The sequence below is a fragment of the Thunnus albacares genome, chromosome 4, assembly GCF_914725855.1.
Source record: "Thunnus albacares chromosome 4, fThuAlb1.1, whole genome shotgun sequence".
Taxonomy (NCBI): Eukaryota; Metazoa; Chordata; class Actinopteri; order Scombriformes; family Scombridae; genus Thunnus; species Thunnus albacares.
Genome location: NC_058109.1, coordinates 404,894 through 427,393, shown reverse-complemented (window position 1 = coordinate 427,393; position 22,500 = coordinate 404,894). Strand labels below are relative to the sequence as shown.

The window sequence follows — 22,500 nt, the reverse complement described above, 5'->3', positions numbered from 1 at the left end:
CTTCAGTGTCCTCAGTCTCACAGGATTGTCCTCTCTCTCTTCCCGTAGTTATTCGGTGGTGGTCGAGCGAGTTGATGGTGCGTTTAGGGGCTCGGCGTTGCGTCCGTTTTCGTGGCGTTCTCTTGCGGCTCTCAGCAGGATCACGGCCAACGTCTCCAAGGTACCGACGACTCGTCAGCTTTCATTCTGGTTTCTGTCATTCTGGAGATTTACTGTGTTTGTGTTTACAGGAGCTGATGTTGTGTTACATCATCTATCCAGCCGACCTATCAGAAGCTGAGCTGGACTCACCTGTGTGTCTGAGCAGACTGAAGGTTCAGGTGAGACAGACTGTAGGACCAGCAGACAGCAGCAGGGTTTCAGTCTCTACAACTTCCTGTAAATGTCTCGGCTGTTTCTGGGAAATCTGGATTCTTCACCAGATGACACCTCGTCAGAAGAATGATGGATATTCTCATTATCAATGTATCGATATGATTCATATGTAAAATACTAATAATCAAGATAATACAATTAGTTTTTACCAGAAGACTTTATTTAGAGCTGTTTGGTTTAGTACAGTGGGATGGACCCACTTGTTTCTGTGCCAGCACTGGTGTTGTTGTTGTAGGTTTTAGTGTTGTTTAAAGTGTTGTTGTAGGTGCTATTGTAGGTGTTGGTGTAGGTGTTGTAGGTGGTGTTATAGGTGTTGTAGGTGGTGTTGTAGATGTTGGTGTAGGTGGTGTTGTAGGTGTAGGTGTTAGTGTTAATGTAGGTGGTGTTGTAGGTGTTGTAGGTGGTGTTGTAGGTGGTGTTGTAGGTGTTATTGTAGGTATTGTAGGTGTTGGTGTAGGTGTTGTAGGTGGTGTTGTAGGTGTTATTGTAGGTATTGTAGGTGTTGGTGTAGGTATTGTAGGTGTTGGTGTAGGTGTTGTAGGTGTTGTTGTAGGTGTTAGTGTTATTGTAAGTGTTGGTGTAGGTGTTGGTGGTGTTGTAGGTGTAGGTGGTGTAGGTGTTATTATAGGTGTAGGTGGTGTAGGTGTTATTATAGGTGTAGGTGTAGGTGTTGTAGGTGATGTTGTAGGTGTTAGTGTTATTGTAAGTGTTGGTGTAGGTGTTGGTGTAGGTGTTGTAGGTGGTGTTGTAGGTGTTAGTGTTATTGTAAGTGTTGGTGTAGGTGTAGGTGGTGTAGGTGTTATTATAGGTGTAGGTGGTGTAGGTGTTATTATAGGTGTAGGTGGTGTTGTAGGTGTTAATGAAACGGTTCATCTCTCAGAAAACAAACTTGAACTTCGAGTCACAGTCATGAAAAATAGTATTTCAGTTCATCTGGGTTGTAACTCAGATTTCCACTATAATTAATGACTATATGATTTATTTAATAAGTTTAAAGGTGATGTCTTTACGTGTCCGACCACCTGTCTGAAACTCTGCAGTTTACAAAGACAGAAAACACACAAACTGAGAATCTGAGACTTTGGAGGAAGTGGATGGAGGTTTTCATTGGTAAATGATTAATAGATTATAGTTATAGATACCTTATTTTGTTGGTCGACTAATCGATTGTTTCAGCTCTAAACTAAAGCGGTGATTGTTTTTTTTTTTTAGTTTTTTCTGGAAAAACACTGAACATGATGTTTTCTCTGTGGACAGGAGGTGATAGTCAGCAGGTGGGTTTCCTCCAGAGAACGAGCGGAGCAAGACGACATCTGATTGGCTGACAGGAGGCCGATTTCAGAAGGCGATGATGTCACAAAGAGACTAATAACATGAGAGTTGCAGCAGTGAGGTGAAAGGAGATGACAACATGGTGTCTGAAGAGACTGAATCTGCCTGTTTAAAGATCTCCGGACATGTTGTAAGATACATAAAAAATAATAATATGTATCTAATGTATTTGTCCTTAAAAACAACAGTTACCTCATTATAAACCTTCCTCCTCCTGGTAGGGCTGGGCAATATATGGATATTATAACGATATCAGATATCATCTTAGATTTTGATACCTTCATATCATGTTTTAAAGGCTGCATTACAGTGACGTGAAGTCATTTTCTGAACTTACCAGACTGTTCTGTTATTTGCATTGACCCACATAGTCATTATATCCACATTACTGATGATTATTTATCAAAAATCTCATTGTGTAAATATTCAGATTCAGACGACTGTATTTATCCCAGAAGGGTTAAATCAGTTCTACAGTTTATCTGGACACACAAGGACCCCGAACTCCACAGGTGAGCAGCAACATGTCAGACAGCAGATCAGCATCCGGGTACAAGGAACCCTCAGGTGGCCCCGTATACGTATACGCAGCTAACAGGAAGGGCCAAACTAGGATAAAAACACCCGTTATAGTTCACATAAGTAGCCTGATAGCAGTCAGGTAGAGGGAAGCGCCCACACTGCACACACACAATATCATTTGTGAAAGCACCAGTAGTCATCCCTACAATACTGATGCAATATCAATATGGAGGTATTTGGTGAAAATGATTTTGTCCATATTGCCCCGCCCTCCTCCTCCTTCATTAAAACTGTAAATATTGTTGATTCTGAAGTTTTCCTGCTGGACACCAGATGTCTCCTCAGTGTTTGTGCATCGGTGGTTTCAAGTTTCCACATCACGCTGGTGGACGTTACATACTGGACCGCGATTGGCTCCGAACCAGCTGTGATGTCATAAATGCTGCTCATAGACCCGCCCCTTAAATTCAGATTTAAGGTGAGCTCAGAGGAACTTTCCAAACTGCACAGAAGAGAACAAACATCCAGCTGAAGGAAGAAGAAGAAACATGTTTGTGAGGAACTTTGAATGTTTCATTAAAGCTCGTCAGTAAACTCGTCTTTACGTTCAGTTTCTCACCAAAACTCAGCGTGTGTTTCCTTCTTGTTCACCAGCAGGCAGTCTTCTTCTTCTTCTTCTTCTTCTTCTTCTTCTCTGTATTTATTGACACATACAGTCGACTGCTACAAACACTTCTAAACAAAGACTTGACCTCTGAGTGCTGCTTCAGTCTGGACTCGGTGAAGGTTCAGAGACGTTCTGCTCTGTTGACTCACATTCAGGCAGAATAAAAATCATCTGGTTCTCATTTTTATGGCATCACATGATGTTTTTATTGATGAGTTTTAAAAGTGAGTTTTCTCATATTCTTCTCTATACGTGTTGAGGTTTTTAATCACGTCATCGTTATTATTCTACATATGTACACTTCTGCTTAATTTTAGAAATTCACAATCATGATGACGTAGTAACGGTTGTAGTTATACTTGCCTCCTTTTTTAGTTGTATTTCTTTTAAATGTTAACTTTAAATTGTATTAGTATAAGTATTATCCATTTCATCAAGCCAAATGGAAATGCATCATTATTATTATAAGTTGTTATTTTTCAGTTAGTGCCCAACTCACCGCTACAGCTCACATTACATTAAGATGAAGTGAGTGAACAGAATAATGAATAGAGCAGGCTCAGTTATCTGAGTAATACAACAATTTAACTTAATTCAACAGTTTCAGACTGGATTTTGTCCTCCATCACTTCCATTGTGAGGTCATTATGAAGGATCTTCTAATGGTCAGTATGAACAGGAGGAATGATTACAGCAGAAACACAGGTTTCATGTTCATTTCCTGAATGTTGCTTTAAGACTCACCGGAACATTGTGAACCTTTGTTGATGTTCTTTTTTATTGTGAACACACTTTCTGTTGCTGTTCTCCGCATTTTCAGCTGCTGTTTGTGTATTAAGTTTGTTATATTAATGATTATCTCTAATCAATAATAATAATAATAATAGCAGTGACGATCTCGCGATAGTTGTCTGGCTCCCAAGAAGGAGTTACAATCTCGCGACAGTTGCCGAGCTCCTGTTTACACCATTAAGAGCCCGGGAGGCAGGTGTCTGTGGCGGGTACCGACAGGAGAAACCGTGAACCGGACAGGTCGACAGTTTCCTGGTTATTGACCCACCGAGCCGCTGTGTATCCAGGTAAAAACTCCTCTGCTGCCCGGCGCTCAGCCTGCTCTGCTGCCGTTAGCTGCTAGCTGCTAGCTGCTAGTAGTGGAGGCCTCAGGTGTTGTTCACCTGAAGTCAGACCGGCTGAGGTCACAGTATCGGGCCACCAGCCTCACCGGGGACACGCCGGGGTCACAGTTACTGGGGTTAAACTGTAGCTGTCCGGTGTAATTACCGGGACACTGAGCTGTTAGGCTAACGGCGACAGTAACCTCCGAGATGCGGATATAACCTGGTTCTCTGAGAAGCTCTCCGTTATGTTAAAACATCAGGCAGGAGCCCAAATGAACAGTGAAACATGTTTTTCTAGCTGTAATTAAAAATCTTTACTTTATTGCAAGTCAAACTGTCCCTGCAGTGTAAAACAAGTCAAACTGTCCCTGCAGTCTTAAACAAGTCAAACTGTCCCTGCAGTCTTAAACAAGTCAAACTGTCCCTGCAGTCTTAAACAAGTCAAACTGTCCCTGCAGTCTAAAACAAGTCAAACTGTCCCTGCAGTCTTAAACAAGTCAAACTGTCCCTGCAGTCTAAAACAAGTCATACTGTCCCTGCAGTCTTAAACAAGTCAAACTGTCCCTGCAGTCTTAAACAAGTCAAACTGTCCCTGCAGTCTAAAACAAGTCAAACTGTCCCTGCAGTCTAAAGCAAGTCAAACTGTCCCTGCAGTGTAAAACAAGTCAAACTGTCCCTGCAGTCTAAAACAAGTCAAACTGTCCCTGCAGTCTAAAGCAAGTCAAACTGTCCCTGCAGTGTAAAACAAGTCAAACTGTCCCTGCAGTCTTAAACAAGTCAAACTGTCCCTGCAGTGTAAAACAAGTCAAACTGTCCCTGCAGTGTAAAACAAGTCAAACTGTCCCTGCAGTCTAAAACAAGTCAAACTGTCCCTGCAGTGTAAAACAAGTCAAACTGTCCCTGCAGTGTAAAACAAGTCAAACTGTCCCTGCAGTCTTAAACAAGTCAAACTGTCCCTGCAGTCTTAAACAAGTCAAACTGTCCCTGCAGTGTTTAACAAGTCAAACTGTCCCTGCAGTGTAAAACAAGTCAAACTGTCCCTGCAGTGTAAAACAAGTCAAACTGTCCCTGCAGTCTAAAACAAGTCAAACTGTCCCTGCAGTCTTAAACAAGTCAAACTGTCCCTGCAGTGTAAAACAAGTCAAACTGTCCCTGCAGTCTTAAACAAGTCAAACTGTCCCTGCAGTCTTAAACAAGTCAAACTGTCCCTGCAGTGTAAAACAAGTCAAACTGTCCCTGCAGTCTAAAACAAGTCAAACTGTCCCTGCAGTCTTAAACAAGTCAAACTGTCCCTGCAGTGTAAAACAAGTCAAACTGTCCCTGCAGTCTTAAACAAGTCAAACTGTCCCTGCAGTCTTAAACAAGTCAAACTGTCCCTGCAGTCTAAAACAAGTCAAACTGTCCCTGCAGTCTAAAACAAGTCAAACTGTCCCTGCAGTCTTAAACAAGTCAAACTGTCCCTGCAGTCTTAAACAAGTCAAACTGTCCCTGCAGTCTAAAACAAGTCAAACTGTCCCTGCAGTCTTAAACAAGTCAAACTGTCCCTGCAGTCTAAAACAAGTCAAACTGTCCCTGCAGTCTTAAACAAGTCAAACTGTCCCTGCAGTCTTAAACAAGTCAAACTGTCCCTGCAGTCTAAAACAAGTCAAACTGTCCCTGCAGTGTAAAACAAGTCAAACTGTCCCTGCAGTGTAAAACAAGTCAAACTGTCCCTGCAGTCTAAAACAAGTCAAACTGTCCCTGCAGTCTAAAACAAGTCAAACTGTCCCTGCAGTCTTAAACAAGTCAAACTGTCCCTGCAGTCTTAAACAAGTCAAACTGTCCCTGCAGTCTTAAACAAGTCAAACTGTCCCTGCAGTCTAAAACAAGTCAAACTGTCCCTGCAGTGTAAAACAAGTCAAACTGTCCCTGCAGTCTTAAACAAGTCAAACTGTCCCTGCAGTCTAAAACAAGTCAAACTGTCCCTGCAGTCTAAAACAAGTCAAACTGTCCCTGCAGTGTTTAACAAGTCAAACTGTCCCTGCAGTGTAAAACAAGTCAAACTGTCCCTGCAGTGTTTAACAAGTCAAACTGTCCCTGCAGTCTTAAACAAGTCATACTGTCCCTGCAGTCTAAAACAAGTCAAACTGTCCCTGCAGTCTTAAACAAGTCAAACTGTCCCTGCAGTCTTAAACAAGTCAAACTGTCCCTGCAGTGTTTAACAAGTCAAACTGTCCCTGCAGTCTAAAACAAGTCAAACTGTCCCTGCAGTCTTAAACAAGTCAAACTGTCCCTGCAGTCTTAAACAAGTCAAACTGTCCCTGCAGTCTTAAACAAGTCAAACTGTCCCTGCAGTCTAAAACAAGTCAAACTGTCCCTGCAGTGTAAAACAAGTCAAACTGTCCCTGCAGTCTAAAACAAGTCAAACTGTCCCTGCAGTCTAAAACAAGTCAAACTGTCCCTGCAGTCTTAAACAAGTCAAACTGTCCCTGCAGTGTAAAACAAGTCAAACTGTCCCTGCAGTGTTTAACAAGTCAAACTGTCCCTGCAGTCTAAAACAAGTCAAACTGTCCCTGCAGTGTAAAACAAGTCAAACTGTCCCTGCAGTCTAAAACAAGTCAAACTGTCCCTGCAGTGTTTAACAAGTCAAACTGTCCCTGCAGTCTAAAACAAGTCAAACTGTCCCTGCAGTCTAAAACAAGTCAAACTGTCCCTGCAGTGTTTAACAAGTCAAACTGTCCCTGCAGTCTTAAACAAGTCAAACTGTCCCTGCAGTCTTAAACAAGTCAAACTGTCCCTGCAGTCTTAAACAAGTCAAACTGTCCCTGCAGTCTTAAACAAGTCAAACTGTCCCTGCAGTGTAAAACAAGTCAAACTGTCCCTGCAGTGTTTAACAAGTCAAACTGTCCCTGCAGTCTAAAACAAGTCAAACTGTCCCTGCAGTCTTAAACAAGTCAAACTGTCCCTGCAGTGTAAAACAAGTCAAACTGTCCCTGCAGTGTAAAACAAGTCAAACTGTCCCTGCAGTCTAAAACAAGTCAAACTGTCCCTGCAGTGTTTAACAAGTCAAACTGTCCCTGCAGTCTAAAACAAGTCAAACTGTCCCTGCAGTCTTAAACAAGTCAAACTGTCCCTGCAGTGTAAAACAAGTCAAACTGTCCCTGCAGTGTTTAACAAGTCAAACTGTCCCTGCAGTGTAAAACAAGTCAAACTGTCCCTGCAGTGTAAAACAAGTCAAACTGTCCCTGCAGTGTTTAACAAGTCAAACTGTCCCTGCAGTCTAAAACAAGTCAAACTGTCCCTGCAGTGTAAAACAAGTCAAACTGTCCCTGCAGTCTAAAACAAGTCAAACTGTCCCTGCAGTGTTTAACAAGTCAAACTGCCCCTGCAGTCTAAAACAAGTCAAACTGTCCCTGCAGTCTAAAACAAGTCAAACTGTCCCTGCAGTGTAAAAGTCTTTCTTGCTTCTTGACGTTGATGTTTTCTTTCTATAGTGATAGTAACATGTTTTATGTTCATCTGGACTAATGACTTGTTTTATGACACGCTGGAAAAACTAAAGCTGTTCTTTTCATTTTAATTAACACAAGACTAAAGAAACCAGATTATTGACATCATAGAAGCTGTCATCAGAGATTTTCTTACTCCACTATTCAAGTATTCCTTTAGAATTAGTCTCTGTACCAAATGTTGAACCACAAATGTATTTTGCATGTATAGATATCTTATCAGTCGTTAATAAATGGCTGATTGATCCTTTATTAATGTTTCAGAGAGTGTTTTCAAAATCACACTATATTATGATCTCATGTCATCAAAAACAGGAGAACATAACAGCCACAATTATTTCTGTTCACTTATTGAAAGTGAAGGGTGCAACAACATTTGAATGGTGAGTTTCATTTTACCAGTAAAGCCATCAATCAACACCCTCTGTGCAAAACTATGGCAGCTGCACGAAAATACATAATTGGGAAATATTGAAATATTTCCATTTTACATATTCTGGGCCACTTTAAGGGCATTATGTGTGTGTGTGTGTATGTATGTGTATATATATATATATATATATATATATATATTATATATCATTTATTATTATTATTATTATTGTTAGGGGTGTCATGATTTTGATTCTAAATCGAAAATTGATCAAAAAGAGTGTTGAATTTCAACCTTAAAAATGAAAAGTAGCATCGGTGATTCTCCCTCCCGCCTGTTTGTGCGCATCCAAGAAAAAAAACAACATTTCAGAGACAATGCAGTGTAGCTTACTGGTGGGCCAAAATTTTTTTCCCAGGATGGTGAAGTCATGACGGGCCCTACTCTGCTTCTGATTGGCTAGTACTGGTTGCCTTCGTTGGTTGGGTTGGTTAGGTTCAGGCGTGAGAAGTGAGATTGGTGAGGGTGAGGGGTAACAGGGTAAACCAGTCATCATCAATCATGACACCCAGGTTGCGGGCAGACTTTGTGGGCATGAGTTGGGTTGATTCGAGCTGGTTGCTGATGTTTTGTTGTATGGAGGGACTGGCTGGGATGACAAGGAGGTGGCGTTCTTTCATCCATATCCACATCCGTCGGCAAGACACGACGAGATCCCAGCCGAGACTGTGTGGTCTTCCGGCAGGAGCGACAGGAAGAGCTGAGTATCATCAGCATAGCAGTGGTATGAGGAGCTATAGGAGCTGATGATTGCGCCAAGTGAGGTGGTGTATAATGAGAAGAGAACCAAGCACTGACCCCTGAGGAACCCCTGTGGATAAGCTGTGCAGTTTGGACAGCCCCCCCCCCCCAAGATGCTCTAAAATATCTCCCTGACAGGTAGGACATGAACCAGCGGAGGGCGGATGCTGAGATACCGAGCTCAGTGAGTGTGGGGAGGAGGATTTGGTGGTTGACTGTGTCAAAGGCAGCTGACAGATCCAGCAGCAGTAGAGCTGAGGACTGACCAGCAGCTCTAGCTGAAAGCAGTGAGTCCATAACCGGCAGGAGTGCAGTCTCAGTAGAGTGACGGCGCTTAAAGCCGGACTGATTCGGGTCGTACAGGTTGATTGTGTGCTCAAGTATTTTTGATAAGAAGGGCAGGAGTGAAACCGGTCTGTAGTTTTCAACCTGAGCTGGGTTGAGTGCAGGTTTTTTGTGCAGCGGGGTGAATCGAGCTTGCTTAAATGTGGCGGCGAAAACACCTGTTGTAAGTGAGGAGTTGATGATGTGTGTGACTGCGGGGTTAAGTGTGGGGAACTGGTCTGTAGAAGGTTGGATGGTATTGGGTCCAGTGGACAGGTAGTGGGACGAGAGTCCAGCAGAAGTTTGGAGACGTCGTCCTCGGTCAGAGGGGAGAATGAGGACAGCGTGGCCCTGTCAGGCTCGGAGGACTGATTACAGGAGGTTGGAGGAGGAGGAGGCGGATTGAGGAGCAAATTAAAAGCAGAGAACATTTTCTGAGCGTCTGAGGCGCCACAGATCTTGTTCTGACAGTAAGTGGTCTTAGCTGTTTTTAAACTGGAGGAGAATGATGCTGCTAGGAGACCCTGACAGTCACTGACGTCAGTGGACTCTCTGGATTTTCTCTCCGCTGCTCTGAGCTCCATCCTTTGCTCTCTGTCTTCAGTGAGCCGTGGACTAGGGGGATGATGTGAGCAGGTTTGGATGTTAGAGGGCAGAGATGGTGAAGAGAGGAGGCTAGTGAGGAGCAGAGTGTGTCTGTAGCCTCATTATGAGGAGGCAGGGTAGCCAAGACCTCATTGGAAAGTTGAGTCAGTGTGAGCAAAAGGATGTTGAGGTGGAAGGAGACCAACTGCGGAGCAGCATGAGGATGTTCCGTAAGGAGATGGTGAATTGGATAAAGATCAGACAGATGTACGAGGGTGACAGTCAGATTTGCTGTGGAGCAGTTCTGAATAAACATCCGAGTGTTTCCTGCTTTGTGTGTGGGAGGAGTGGAGATCTGTTTGACATCGAATGAAGACAGAAGTGACAGGAAGTCAGCTCGGGTTTTGTCAGTGTGGATATTCAGGACAGTCAGAGGTGTGTCGTCACCAGGAATGGCTGAGTGTATCATGTCTAGTTCGACTACAAAGTTCCCCGGTTGACTCTCTGGTGGTTGATATGACAACCACAACCAGCTGAACAGGAGCAGTAACTGTGATTGTGTGGTATTTAAAGGAGGAGTTGTTGCTTGGCAGAGAAAGCTTACTGGATTTCCAGTGTTTGGAAACGAGGACCCCTCAGAGACTGAGAGTGCAGCTGGTGTAGCAGTGTTTTCTGGACGGATCCAGGTTTCGGTCAGGACTAGAACCTGAATGTCTGTCATATTAGTGAGTGCTTGGATGAATTCAGTTTTGTTTACAGTCAACTGGCAGTTCCAATGGCCAAGAGTGAAGGAGGACTGAGTAGACGAGGCTTTTCTGACTGAAATGAGGTTTTCCGGGTTGCACTGTCTACGACAGGTGTGTTGTTTTTTTTCTCGAAAGCATCGGATGACAGGAATGTGTTTGTAGCAGATGGTGAGTGAGGAAGGCTACGTTGATAGATCGTAGAAAGGGACTCACCGTTCGGTGGACTTGCTCGGTGGACTCGCAGGTCTTTACACAGTTCGGTCTTAAGGACTGACGCTTCCACTGATGCTAGAGCGCAGCTTGTGTGTTTAAATACCAGGAAGTGTCACAGCTGAACCCGCCCCTTTCAGATTTTCACAGTAAGGCAACAATAGAGGGTGTGAACCCCGTCAGTGACCCACCAATTGAAATTCAGAGAGCGAAACCAGGAAGTGCTCTGCTCCAACAAAGCCTGAGACAAAGTTTCAGAAACACTCACCAACCAGCTGCTATCTCCTGTGTTCTAGATCAGAGCTTGTTCTGTTTGGAGTTTAGTTCAGTCTCTCTTTATAGGCTTGGTCAGGTTTGGGATTAAGCAAACAGCTCACTGTGTGTGTTCGCAGACCAGCAGCAAGATGGCAGATGACCTGGACATCGAGGCGATGCTGGAGGCTCCGTACAGGAAGGTGAGTCTGTCTGTCCTCTGAGGTACCGACACACTAGTTTGGCAACACAGCTGTGATCTACAGTTAATCTGGAATCTCATATTATTCCTTCAGTTTTTTGTGCATTGATGTGCAAATAATGCTCATCACACCAGTCCTCAAAGCAGTCCTCTTCACTCTGTAGCTGCTAATGTTAGAATAACTGTAGACAGTAGAGTTGGGCTGATGATGATGATGATGATGATGATGATGATGATGATGATGCGTTCCTTTTCAGACTGTCATGAATAAATGCCCGTCTATCTCTCTTTGTAGACTTGCCTAACGATTTCTCACCTCTGCTCCCCTGAATGCCAGTGTGATCTGTCACAGACATGAAGGTAGTAAAAAGCCCCATCATGCATTGCTGTACTGTGGTCCCCATGGTAACATGACTGTGGTTCCCTTGGTAACTGTAAACTGTCACACCGAGTTTGGCCCAACCCCCCCCCTGAGGAGGAACAGCTGAGGATTCTGGGAAATTAAGTGTCAGAGACAGACAGGAGAGCATGGAGCAGCTGAGTGATAATCACAGGAGGATCATGGGAAGGCAGCGTCACAATGCATTAGCATTAGCATCAGAGTTAGCTGTTAGCTGTTAGCTAAGCATAAAGTAGTAGTTTATGTCCTGCTGGAACCGTTCTGCATCCCGGCTCTGAGCTCTGAGCAGGGACTCAGAATGAGGGTTCAACCGAGACTCTGAAAGTCTCCACATCCTGAGACTAAAACTGACCGACCGGGTAGTCAGTCTGAACATTTAATCTGAGAGAGCAGCTCCTTAATCTGAGTCAATAAACATTTAATCTGTGAGAGCAGCTCCTTAATCTGAGTCAATAAACATTTAATCTGAGAGAGCAGCTCCTTAATCTGAGTCAATAAACATTTAATCTGTGAGAGCAGCTCCTTAATCTGAGTCAATAAACATGTAATCTGAGAGCAGCTCCTTAATCTGAGTCAATAAACATTTAATCTGAGAGAGCAGCTCCTCAATCTGAGTCAATAAACATTTAATCTGAGAGAGCAGCTCCTCAATCTGAGTCAATAAACATTTAATCTGAGAGAGCAGCTCCTTAATCTGAGAGTCGTTTAATCTGTGAGAGCAGCTCCTCATACAGGCATGGTACCTGCACAGGTGAGGCAGTGTGTCAGGTGTAGTGGAGGTTGTGTCCGGGGTTCTTCTTCTGGGCTGAGTGTAGTGACTAAGCCTCCTGTCTGCTTCAGGGCCCTTCAGAGGAGTCCCACCACAGAAGAAGAAGAGTCGCGTCTGCTGCCGGAGTTCCAGCCGGCTACCGGGCTGCAGCCTGGGACTGACTGACTGATCCAGACTGACCTCTGACCTCTAACACCCCCCACGCCCCCCCCGTCACACACAACAATCTGCTTCAATGTGACTCATTTAACTGTGTCTATATTCTCTCTTGTCCCCCCTCCCTCCTGGACACCTGAATGTTGCATCCTCATGCTGTTCTCTGTCGACCCGCTTAGGACGACGCCAAGAACCCGAATCCCAACGGGCAGGAGGAGCACAGCAAGAGGTACCCGTCTTTCTGACTGTCTGTTAGACAGGCGTTAGCTGACGTGACGCTCATGGCGTGACAGCGGGAGGAGGTGTGTCAATGTACCTGACTCACCGTGTGACCCGGGTGGACCCGTGTTCTGATTGGCTGCTGTGTGTCCAGCAGGAAGAAGCGCAGCCACAGTCGCAGCCGTGAAAGGAAGTGCAGCCGCAGTCGAGACAGGAAGAGAAGCCGCAGCCGAGAACGCAAACGCAGCCGAGACAGACGGAGAAGCCGCAGCCGAGAGCGCCGCCGCAGCTGCAGCAAGAGCCGAGAGAGGGGGGGGCGCTACAGGGAGCACCACAAACAGTCAGTACTGCAATACTGTAATACTGCAAGTTATACTGCAAGTTATTATAGAGTATCACAAACAGTCAGTACTGCAATACTGTAATACTGCAAGTTATACTGCAAGTTATTATAGAGTATCACAAACAGTCAGTACTGCAATACTGTAATACTGCAAGTTATTATAGAATAGTGGAAGTGGAAGTCACAGTGGAGGAGGAAGTGCATCTCTCTAACCTGTCTCTCTCTCTCTAACCTGTCTCTCTCTCTCTAACCTGTCTCTCTCTCTCTCTAACCTGTCTCTCTCTCTCTAACCTGTCTCTCTCTCTCTAACCTGTCTCTCTCTCTCTCTAACCTGTCTCTCTCTAACCTGTCTCTCTCTCTCTCTAACCTGTCTCTCTCTCTCTCTAACCTGTCTCTCTCTCTCTAACCTGTCTCTCTCTAACCTGTCTCTCTCTCTCTCTAACCTGTCTCTCTCTCTCTCTAACCTGTCTCTCTCTCTCTGTCCAGCCGTCGGCGGTCCAGGAGTAAGAGTCCTGTCAGGAAGGAGAAGAGTCCAATAAGGTGAGAGCTTGTTATGATGTCATTTGACTTCAGATTTCTGGGTGGTTTAAAGGCATGTCTGTTTACACTCCAGGTGCATTATGGGAGATGTAGTGAGTAAAAGTCAGGACGTCTGTACCCTGCACTGCTGCTCAGATGTATTCTGTCTCTCCTGTCTCTATGGAGGGTTACAGTCAGACTAGTCTTGCATAGCCAGACCCGTCACCACAGCGCTAAGCCCAGGATGCAGCGACTGTGCCCTTGCAAAATGGTGTTGGAGTAGGGAGGGTACTAAATCCCAGCAAAAGAAAGTGCCACATACAACAGTAAAAGACGTATGTCGACTGTGTTACACAAGGCGGCTGATGGCAGACTTATACCCACAGTCAGACTACAGTCAGACTACAGTCAGACAGGTGAGTCAGACTACAGTCAGACTACAGTCAGACGGAGTCAGACTATAGTCAGACTACAGTCAGACAGGTGAGTCAGACTATAGTCAGACTACAGTCAGACAGGTGAGTCAGACTACAGTCAGACAGATGAGTCAGACTACAGTCAGACTACAGTCAGACAGGGGAGTCAGACTACAGTCAGACTACAGTCAGACAGGGGAGTCAGACTACAGTCAGACAGGCGAGTCAGACTACAGTCGGACTACAGTCAGACAGGCGAGTCAGACTATAGTCAGACTACAGTCAGACAGGTGAGTCAGACTACAGTCAGACAGGTGAGTCAGACTATAGTCAGACAGAGGAGTCAACTACAGTCAGACAGAGGAGTCAGACTACAGTCAGACAGGTGAGTCAGACTATAGTCAGACTACAGTCAGACAGGGGAGTCAGACTACAGTCAGACAGGGGAGTCAGACTATAGTCAGACAGAGGAGTCAACTACAGTCAGACAGGTGAGTCAGACTACAGTCAGACAGGTGAGTCAGACTATAGTCAGACTACAGTCAGACAGGTGAGTCAGACTATAGTCAGACAGAGGAGTCAACTACAGTCAGACAGGTGAGTCAGACTACAGTCAGACAGGGGAGTCAGACTACAGTCAGACTATAGTCAGACTACAGTCAGACAGGGGAGTCAGACTATAGTCAGACTACAGTCAGACAGGCGAGTCAGACTACAGTCAGACGTCAGTCAGACTACAGTCAGATGTCAGTCAGACAGGTGAGTCAGACGTCAGTCAGACAGGTGAGTCGGAATACAGTCAGACAGGTCAGTCAGACTACAGTCAGACTACAGTCAGACAGGTGAGTCAGACTACAGTCAGACTACAGTCAGGCAGGGGAGTCGGACTACAGTCAGACTACAGTCAGACAGGGGAGTCGGACTACAGTCAGGCAGGGGAGTCAGACTACAGTCAGACAGGGGAGTCGGACTACAGTCAGACAGGTGAGTCAGACGTCAGTCAGACTACAGTCAGATGTCAGTCAGACAGGTGAGTCAGACGTCAGTCAGACAGGTGAGTCGGAATACAGTCAGACAGGTCAGTCAGACTACAGTCAGACTACAGTCAGACAGGTGAGTCAGACTACAGTCAGACTACAGTCAGGCAGGGGAGTCGGACTACAGTCAGACTACAGTCAGACAGGGGAGTCGGACTACAGTCAGGCAGGGGAGTCAGACTACAGTCAGACAGGGGAGTCGGACTACAGTCAGACAGGGGAGTCGGACTACAGTCAGACAGGGGAGTCGGACTACAGTCAGACGTCAGTCAGACTACAGTCAGACAGGGGAGTCAGACTACAGTCAGACAGGGGAGTCAGACTACAGTCAGACAGGGGAGTCAGACTATAGTCAGACAGAGGAGTCAACTACAGTCAGACAGGTGAGTCAGACTACAGTCAGACAGGTGAGTCAGACTATAGTCAGACTACAGTCAGACAGGTGAGTCAGACTATAGTCAGACAGAGGAGTCAACTACAGTCAGACAGGTGAGTCAGACTACAGTCAGACAGGGGAGTCAGACTACAGTCAGACAGGGGAGTCAGACTATAGTCAGACTACAGTCAGACAGGGGAGTCAGACTATAGTCAGACTACAGTCAGACAGGCGAGTCAGACTACAGTCAGACGTCAGTCAGACTACAGTCAGATGTCAGTCAGACAGGTGAGTCAGACGTCAGTCAGACTACAGTCAGACGTCAGTCAGACAGGTGAGTCGGAATACAGTCAGACAGGTCAGTCAGACTACAGTCAGACTACAGTCAGACAGGTGAGTCAGACTACAGTCAGACTACAGTCAGGCAGGGGAGTCGGACTACAGTCAGACTACAGTCAGACAGGGGAGTCGGACTACAGTCAGACAGGGGAGTCGGACTACAGTCAGACAGGGGAGTCGGACTACAGTCAGACGTCAGTCAGACTACAGTCAGACAGGGTGGTCAGACTACAGTCAGACAGGGTGGTCGGACTACAGTCAGACTACAGTCAGACTACAGTCAGACAGGGTGGTCAGACTACAGTCAGACTACAGTCAGACAGGGTGGTCAGACTACAGTCAGACAGGGGAGTCAGACGTCAGTCAGACTACAGTCAGACAGGTGAGTCAGACTGCAGTCAGACTACAGTCAGGCAGGGGAGTCGGACTACAGTCAGACTACAGTCAGACAGGGGAGTCGGACTACAGTCAGACAGGGGAGTCGGACTACAGTCAGACAGGGGAGTCGGACTACAGTCAGACGTCAGTCAGACTACAGTCAGACAGGGTGGTCAGACTACAGTCAGACAGGGGAGTCAGACTACAGTCAGACAGGGGAGTCGGACTACAGTCAGACGTCAGTCAGACTACAGTCAGACAGGGTGGTCAGACTACAGTCAGACAGGGGAGTCAGACTACAGTCAGACAGGGGAGTCAGACGTCAGTCAGACTACAGTCAGACAGGTGAGTCAGACTGCAGTCAGACTACAGTCAGGCAGGGGAGTCGGACTACAGTCAGACTACAGTCAGACAGGGGAGTCGGACTACAGTCAGACAGGGGAGTCGGACTACAGTCAGACAGGGGAGTCGGACTACAGTCAGACGTCAGTCAGACTACAGTCAGACAGGGTGGTCAGACTACAGTCAGACAGGGGAGTCAGACTACAGTCAGACAGGGGAGTCAGACTACAGTCAGACTACAGTCAGACAGGGTGGTCAGACTACAGTCAGACAGGGGAGTCAGACGTCAGTCAGACTACAGTCAGACAGGTGAGTCAGACTGCAGTCAGAGAGTTAATCCAGGTGTAGTGACACTGACTCTGCAGGCAGCCTCTACAGTCAGTATGGAGGGTTACAGTCAGACAGGTAGTGTGGGTGTTGTGACAGCTCTCCACTACAAACTCCATGTAATGTCTGACTGAGCTTTTGTGTGAATACAGCAGCTCATGTTCCAGAGAATCCACAGCGAGCGTGTTGGTGTGTTGATGACGTTTCTAACATGCGGCTGGCGTCAGATAAATGCAACAGGCCAGCTTGTTTTGACTGGGTCAGACTATAGTCAGACTACAGTCAGACAGGTGAGTCAGACTATAGTCAGACAGAGGAGTCAACTACAGTCAGACAGGTGAGTCAGACTACAGTCAGACAGGGGAGTCAGACTACAGTCAGACAGGGGAGTCAGACTATAGTCAGACTACAGTCAGACAGGGGAGTCAGACTATAGTCAGACAGGTGAGTCAGACTACAGTCAGACGTCAGTCAGACTACAGTCAGATGTCAGTCAGACAGGTGAGTCAGACGTCAGTCAGACTACAGTCAGATGTCAGTCAGACAGGTGAGTCAGACGTCAGTCAGACAGGTGAGTCGGAATACAGTCAGACAGGTCAGTCAGACTACAGTCAGACTACAGTCAGACTACAGTCAGGCAGGGGAGTCGGACTACAGTCAGACTACAGTCAGACAGGGGAGTCGGACTACAGTCAGACAGGGGAGTCAGACTACAGTCAGACAGGGGAGTCGGACTACAGTCAGACGTCAGTCAGACTACAGTCAGACAGGGTGGTCAGACTACAGTCAGACAGGGGAGTCAGACTACAGTCAGACTACAGTCAGACAGGGTGGTCAGACTACAGTCAGACTACAGTCAGACAGGGTGGTCAGACTACAGTCAGACAGGGGAGTCAGACTACAGTCAGACTACAGTCAGACAGGGGAGTCAGACTACAGTCAGACTACAGTCAGACAGGTGAGTCAGACTGCAGTCAGAGAGTTAATCCAGGTGTAGTGACACTGACTCTGCAGGCAGCCTCTACAGTCAGTATGGAGGGTTACAGTCAGACAGGTAGTGTGGGTGTTGTGACAGCTCTCCACTACAAACTCCATGTAATGTCTGACTGAGCTTTTGTGTGAATACAGCAGCTCATGTTCCAGAGAATCCACGGCGAGCGTGTTGGCGTGTTGATGACGTTTCTAACATGCGGCTGGCGTCAGATAAATGCAACAGGCCAGCTTGTTTTGACTGGGCCTGAAGGCTTCGCTGTGAAGCAGGCGCTGATGGGAGAGAGTACTTCCTGTAGTTTGATGCTGTTGACTCTGTGCAGGCAGCCGATAGATAACCTGACTCCAGAGGAGCGCGATGCCAGGACGGTGTTCTGCATGCAGCTGGCAGCCAGGATACGACCCAGAGACCTGGAGGAGTTCTTCTCTGCTGTGGGGAAGGTAAACGCTGACACTGGCTGTGTTTCCACTGCAGAGAAACAGGCTGTAAGTCTGCAGCTCTTCATCTGACAGCTCAGTGTCCTCAGTTGTCACTGCAGACAGTATGCTAGTATGCAGTATGCTAGTATGCAGTATGCTAGTATGCTAGTATGCTAGTATGCAGTATGCTAGTATGCAGTATGCTAGTATGCAGTATGCAGTATGCTAGTATGCAGTATGCAGTAGTACATACTTAGTTAGTACATAGTATGTATTACACTAGTGGGTGGTGGTTTTCGGTGGCTGGTTGCCATGGTAACTGCCGCTGTGGTCACTCTGCAGGTTCGGGACGTGAGGATGATCTCAGACAGGAATTCGCGCAGGTCAAAGGGCATCGCCTACATCGAGTTTGTGGAGGCCAACTCTGTCCCTCTGGCCATCGGGCTGACGGGGCAAAGGCTGCTGGGAGTTCCCATCATTGTACAGGCCTCGCAGGTACACACACACACACACACACACACACACACACACACACACACACACACAGATTTGCTTGATTTTACTGCTGCTTTAATTTTATATTAATTTCCTGGAAATGTGCAGGTATTTAACGGTTCATTATTAGGACATTTGGTACAAATTATAAGAAACAACTTCAAAAAGTGTGATGTTGGTTATGATTCATTATATTCATATGTAACTAGTGCAGTCCCCTTAAAAACGTGCCGATTGCTTATTATTTCTCAAAAACCACAAATATACAGACTGGTGACACGTTAAAGGAAAACCTGGTCCAGGTCTGAGTGCTGGACCCCTACAGTGAGGGGGTCTGGTCCAGGTCTGAGTGCTGGACCCCTACAGTGAGGGGGTCTGGTCCAGGTCTGAGTGCTGGACCCCTACAGTGAGGGGGTCTGGGGGCTCTGTTATGCTGGCAGGGTTTGGGGAAGGGTCACTGCTAATCAATACAAAGTAGTTGTGAGTGATCAGCTTTATCCTGATGGGAGTTACGACCTTCACAGTCACCTGATCTCAACCCAGCATCATCATCATCACAACACCACATGAGGAAGATCTTTATGAAGCATGATGTTCAGAGTCTGTAGGATCAATAACAAGGCTGAGGACCTCAACCCTGTTCTCCCATTACAGAAAGCAGGTTTCTGTAATACCATGAAATAATGCAGCCTGCTGGAGGACGGAGGGGATCTTCTGGTGGATAAAATGTCACAGATGTGTTTAAAACAGACTCAGGAGGTTAAAACAGACTCAGGAGTTTAAAACAGACTCAGGAGTTTTAAAGACGAGTCAAAACACATTTTCTGTGTTCAGGCAGAGAAGAACAGAGCAGCAGCTGCAGCCAACAACCTGCAGAAAGGAACATCTGGACCCATGAGGCTCTACATCGGATCTCTGCACTTCAACATCACCGAGGAGATGCTGAGAGGAATCTTTGAACCGTTTGGACGGGTGAGACGCACTAATACACACTAATACACACTAATACACACACTAATACACACACTAATACACACTAATACACACTAACACACACACTAATACACACTAACACACACTAATACACACACTAACACACACTAATACACACACACTAATACACACACACTAACACACACTAACACACACTAATACACACATATACACACTAATACACACACACTCACACATGTGCATGCGTGATTGTGTTAGTGTGTGTGTATTAGTGTGTGTGTGTGTGTGTGTATATGTGTTAGTGTGTGTATGTGTGTGTTAGTGTGTGTATGTGTGTGTTAGTGTGTATTAGTGTGTGTATATGTGTTAGTGTGTGTATGTGTGTGTTAGTGTGTGTTAGTGTGTGTATGTGTGTGTTAGTGTGTATTAGTGTGTGTGTTAGTGTGTGTATGTGTGTGTTAGTGTGTATTAGTGTGTGTATATGTGTGTGAGACTGTTTGTGTTGTTGTGTTTCACAGATCGAGAGCATCCAGCTGATGATGGACAGTGAGACCGGACGCTCCAAAGGATACGGCTTCATCACAGTGAGTTCTTCCTCACCACCACCATCATCATCATCATCATCCTCATCATCATCACAGTGCTTCAACAGTCAGTTTCATCATCAATCAGTCTCAATCGTTTGGTCAATAAAATACAAATATCTCAGTTTCCATCATCCGGACGTTTATTGTTAAAGCTCATTTAAAACGAGACTGAAAGTGTTTTACAGACTGAGAAATGCAACCAAATAAAACACAGTTATGAGGATCAAAGCAAAATTAATGTCTAGAATAAAATGCACAAACATGAGATTTAAATCCTAAAAACACAACAGCACTGCAATCAAAATAATATAATGTGATTAATTTAAACTGCTGCCAGTGAAGAGTCGTACGTAACGACTTCCTGCAGATCACAGAAACAACACAGCTGAACATGAGAACCATGAGGACTCAATGTTCTGTAAAACAGAAAATACTGTATTTGAGTTCCATTTATAACTTTTATTAAATAAACTTTCAGCTCAACATCAGCAGCAAATAAAATCATCAATAATGTTATTAAAATAAATCTAGTTGGATGTTTGAGGCAGATTATGTCTCCTGACTCACTGAATCAAACCTCATCTGGGAACATTTGGGAACAGTTTTGCTCGTCTATGGCATCGTGTTTGTTGGCAGGTGAGATTCGTCGTCAGTTGTCGTCACACCAAACGCCACGATTGGTCCAAACCACAAACAGCTGCTGATTCAGACGTTTATGTGGAAAAGTTGCTGTAATTTAGTAAAATTGCAACTCTGATAAATATTGCAGAGACTTTAGAGTTTAGTCATTGCGATGCAGAGTCACGTCAAGTCACACGTCGCCTCACTTCGAGTCACACGTCGCCTCACTTCGAGTCACACGTCGCCTCACTTCGAGTCACACGTCGCCTCACTTCGAGTCACACGTCGCCTCACTTCGAGTCACACGTTGCATCACATGTTGAGTCACATGTTGAGTCACATGTTGGAGGACGAGTGGCGAACTGTAATTACAGTCGTGTATAAAGTGGTATATTAGTGCAGCGGGTGGCGTCGTCTCTGACGGACTCTGACTGTCAGTTTGCAGATGCAGAATGTGCTAAGAAAGCTCTGGAGCAGCTGAACGGCTTCGAGTTGGCGGGTCGGCCCATGAAGGTGGGTCATGTGACAGAGCGGACCGATGCCTCCACCGCCTCTTCTTTCCTCGACAGCGACGAACTCGAGCGAACCGGCATCGACCTCGGAACCACCGGACGGCTGCAGCTCATGGCCCGACTTGCAGAGGGTGAGACCAGACCGGTTCTGATTCTGACTACAGATTTCAGTCCCGATACCAACACCTGGGCCGTGGTACCGATACCTGAACTATGGTACAGATACCTGGGCCGTGGTACTGATACCTGAACTATAGTACAGATACCTGGGCCGTGGTACTGATACCTGAACTATGGTACAGATACCTGGGCCGTGGTACTGATACCTGAACTATGGTACAGATACCTGGGCCGTGGTACTGATACCTGAACTATGGTACAGATACCTGGGCCGTGGTACCGATACCTGAACTATGGTACAGATACCTGGGCCGTGGTACTGATACCTGAACTATGGTACAGATACCTGGGCCGTGGTACCGATACCTGAACTATGGTACCGACACCTGGGCCGTGGTACAGATACCTGAACTATGGTACAGATACCTGGGCCGTGGTACTGATACCTGAACTATGGTACTGATACCTGAACTATGGTACAGATACCTGGGCCGTGGTACTGATACCTGAACTATGGTACTGATACCTGAACTATGGTACAGATACCTGGGCCGTGGTACTGATACCTGAACTATGGTACTGATACCTGAACTATGGTACAGATACCTGGGCCGTGGTACTGATACCTGAACTATGGTACTGATACCTGAACTATGGTACTGATACCTGAACTATGGTACTGATACCTGGGCCGTGGTACTGATACCTGAACTATGGTACTGATACCTGAACTATGGTACAGATACCTGGGCCGTGGTACTGATACCTGAACTATGGTACAGATACCTGGGCCGTGGTACTGATACCTGAACTATGGTACTGATACCTGAACTATGGTACTGATACCTGAACTATGGTACCGATACCTGAACTATGGTACCGATACCTGGGCCGTGGTACCGATACCTGGGCCGTGGTACTGATACCTGGGCCGTGGTACTGATACCTGAACTATGGTACTGATACCTGAACTATGGTACCGATACCTGGGCCGTGGTACTGATACCTGGGCCGTGGTACTGATACCTGAACTGTGGTACTGATACCTGGGCCGTGGTACCGATACCTGAACTGTGGTACTGATACCTGAACTGTGGTACTGATACCTGGGCCGTGGTACCGATACCTGAACTGTGGTACTGATACCTGGGCCATGGTACCGATACCTGGGCCGTGGTACTGATA

General features: G+C 46.1%; 2 protein-coding genes across 11 annotated transcripts in view; both read left to right on the top strand.

The window, feature by feature from the left end:
• Nucleotides 1-2,839, top strand: part of tsen2 (TSEN2 tRNA splicing endonuclease subunit) — a 13,342-nt gene extending 10,503 nt beyond the window's left edge. Inside the window, exons 10-13 of one of the 2 annotated variants that reach the window (XR_006403240.1) lie at nucleotides 49-160; nucleotides 231-320; nucleotides 1,633-1,837; nucleotides 2,544-2,839. Coding sequence is in view for 1 of the 2 variants with exons in the window: in XM_044350193.1 (XP_044206128.1) it covers nucleotides 49-160; nucleotides 231-320; nucleotides 1,633-1,692 (262 nt within the window). In the remaining variant the exon portion in view is untranslated. Of the gene's footprint in view, nucleotides 1-48; nucleotides 161-230; nucleotides 321-1,632 lie in introns of both variants that reach the window. The other variant, XM_044350193.1, reaches the window with a different exon arrangement.
• A 982-nt stretch (nucleotides 2,840-3,821) lies between these two features.
• LOC122981450 (RNA-binding protein 39-like) overlaps nucleotides 3,822-22,500 on the top strand; it is a 25,126-nt gene continuing 6,447 nt past the window's right edge. The window contains exons 1-11 of one of the 9 annotated variants that reach the window (XM_044350190.1): nucleotides 3,823-3,975; nucleotides 10,934-10,996; nucleotides 11,291-11,355; nucleotides 12,500-12,549; nucleotides 12,697-12,879; nucleotides 13,369-13,422; nucleotides 17,930-18,047; nucleotides 18,369-18,521; nucleotides 19,356-19,493; nucleotides 19,994-20,059; nucleotides 21,122-21,326. In XM_044350190.1, the coding sequence (XP_044206125.1) occupies nucleotides 11,350-11,355; nucleotides 12,500-12,549; nucleotides 12,697-12,879; nucleotides 13,369-13,422; nucleotides 17,930-18,047; nucleotides 18,369-18,521; nucleotides 19,356-19,493; nucleotides 19,994-20,059; nucleotides 21,122-21,326 (973 nt within the window). In that variant the 5' untranslated portion in view covers nucleotides 3,823-3,975; nucleotides 10,934-10,996; nucleotides 11,291-11,349. Of the gene's footprint in view, nucleotides 3,976-10,927; nucleotides 10,997-11,290; nucleotides 11,356-12,375; nucleotides 12,402-12,499; nucleotides 12,550-12,693; nucleotides 12,880-12,935; nucleotides 12,944-13,368; nucleotides 13,423-17,929; nucleotides 18,048-18,368; nucleotides 18,522-19,355; nucleotides 19,494-19,993; nucleotides 20,060-21,121; nucleotides 21,327-22,500 lie in introns of those variants that run through there. The other 8 variants (XM_044350188.1, XM_044350186.1, XM_044350184.1 and 5 more) reach the window with 8 other exon arrangements.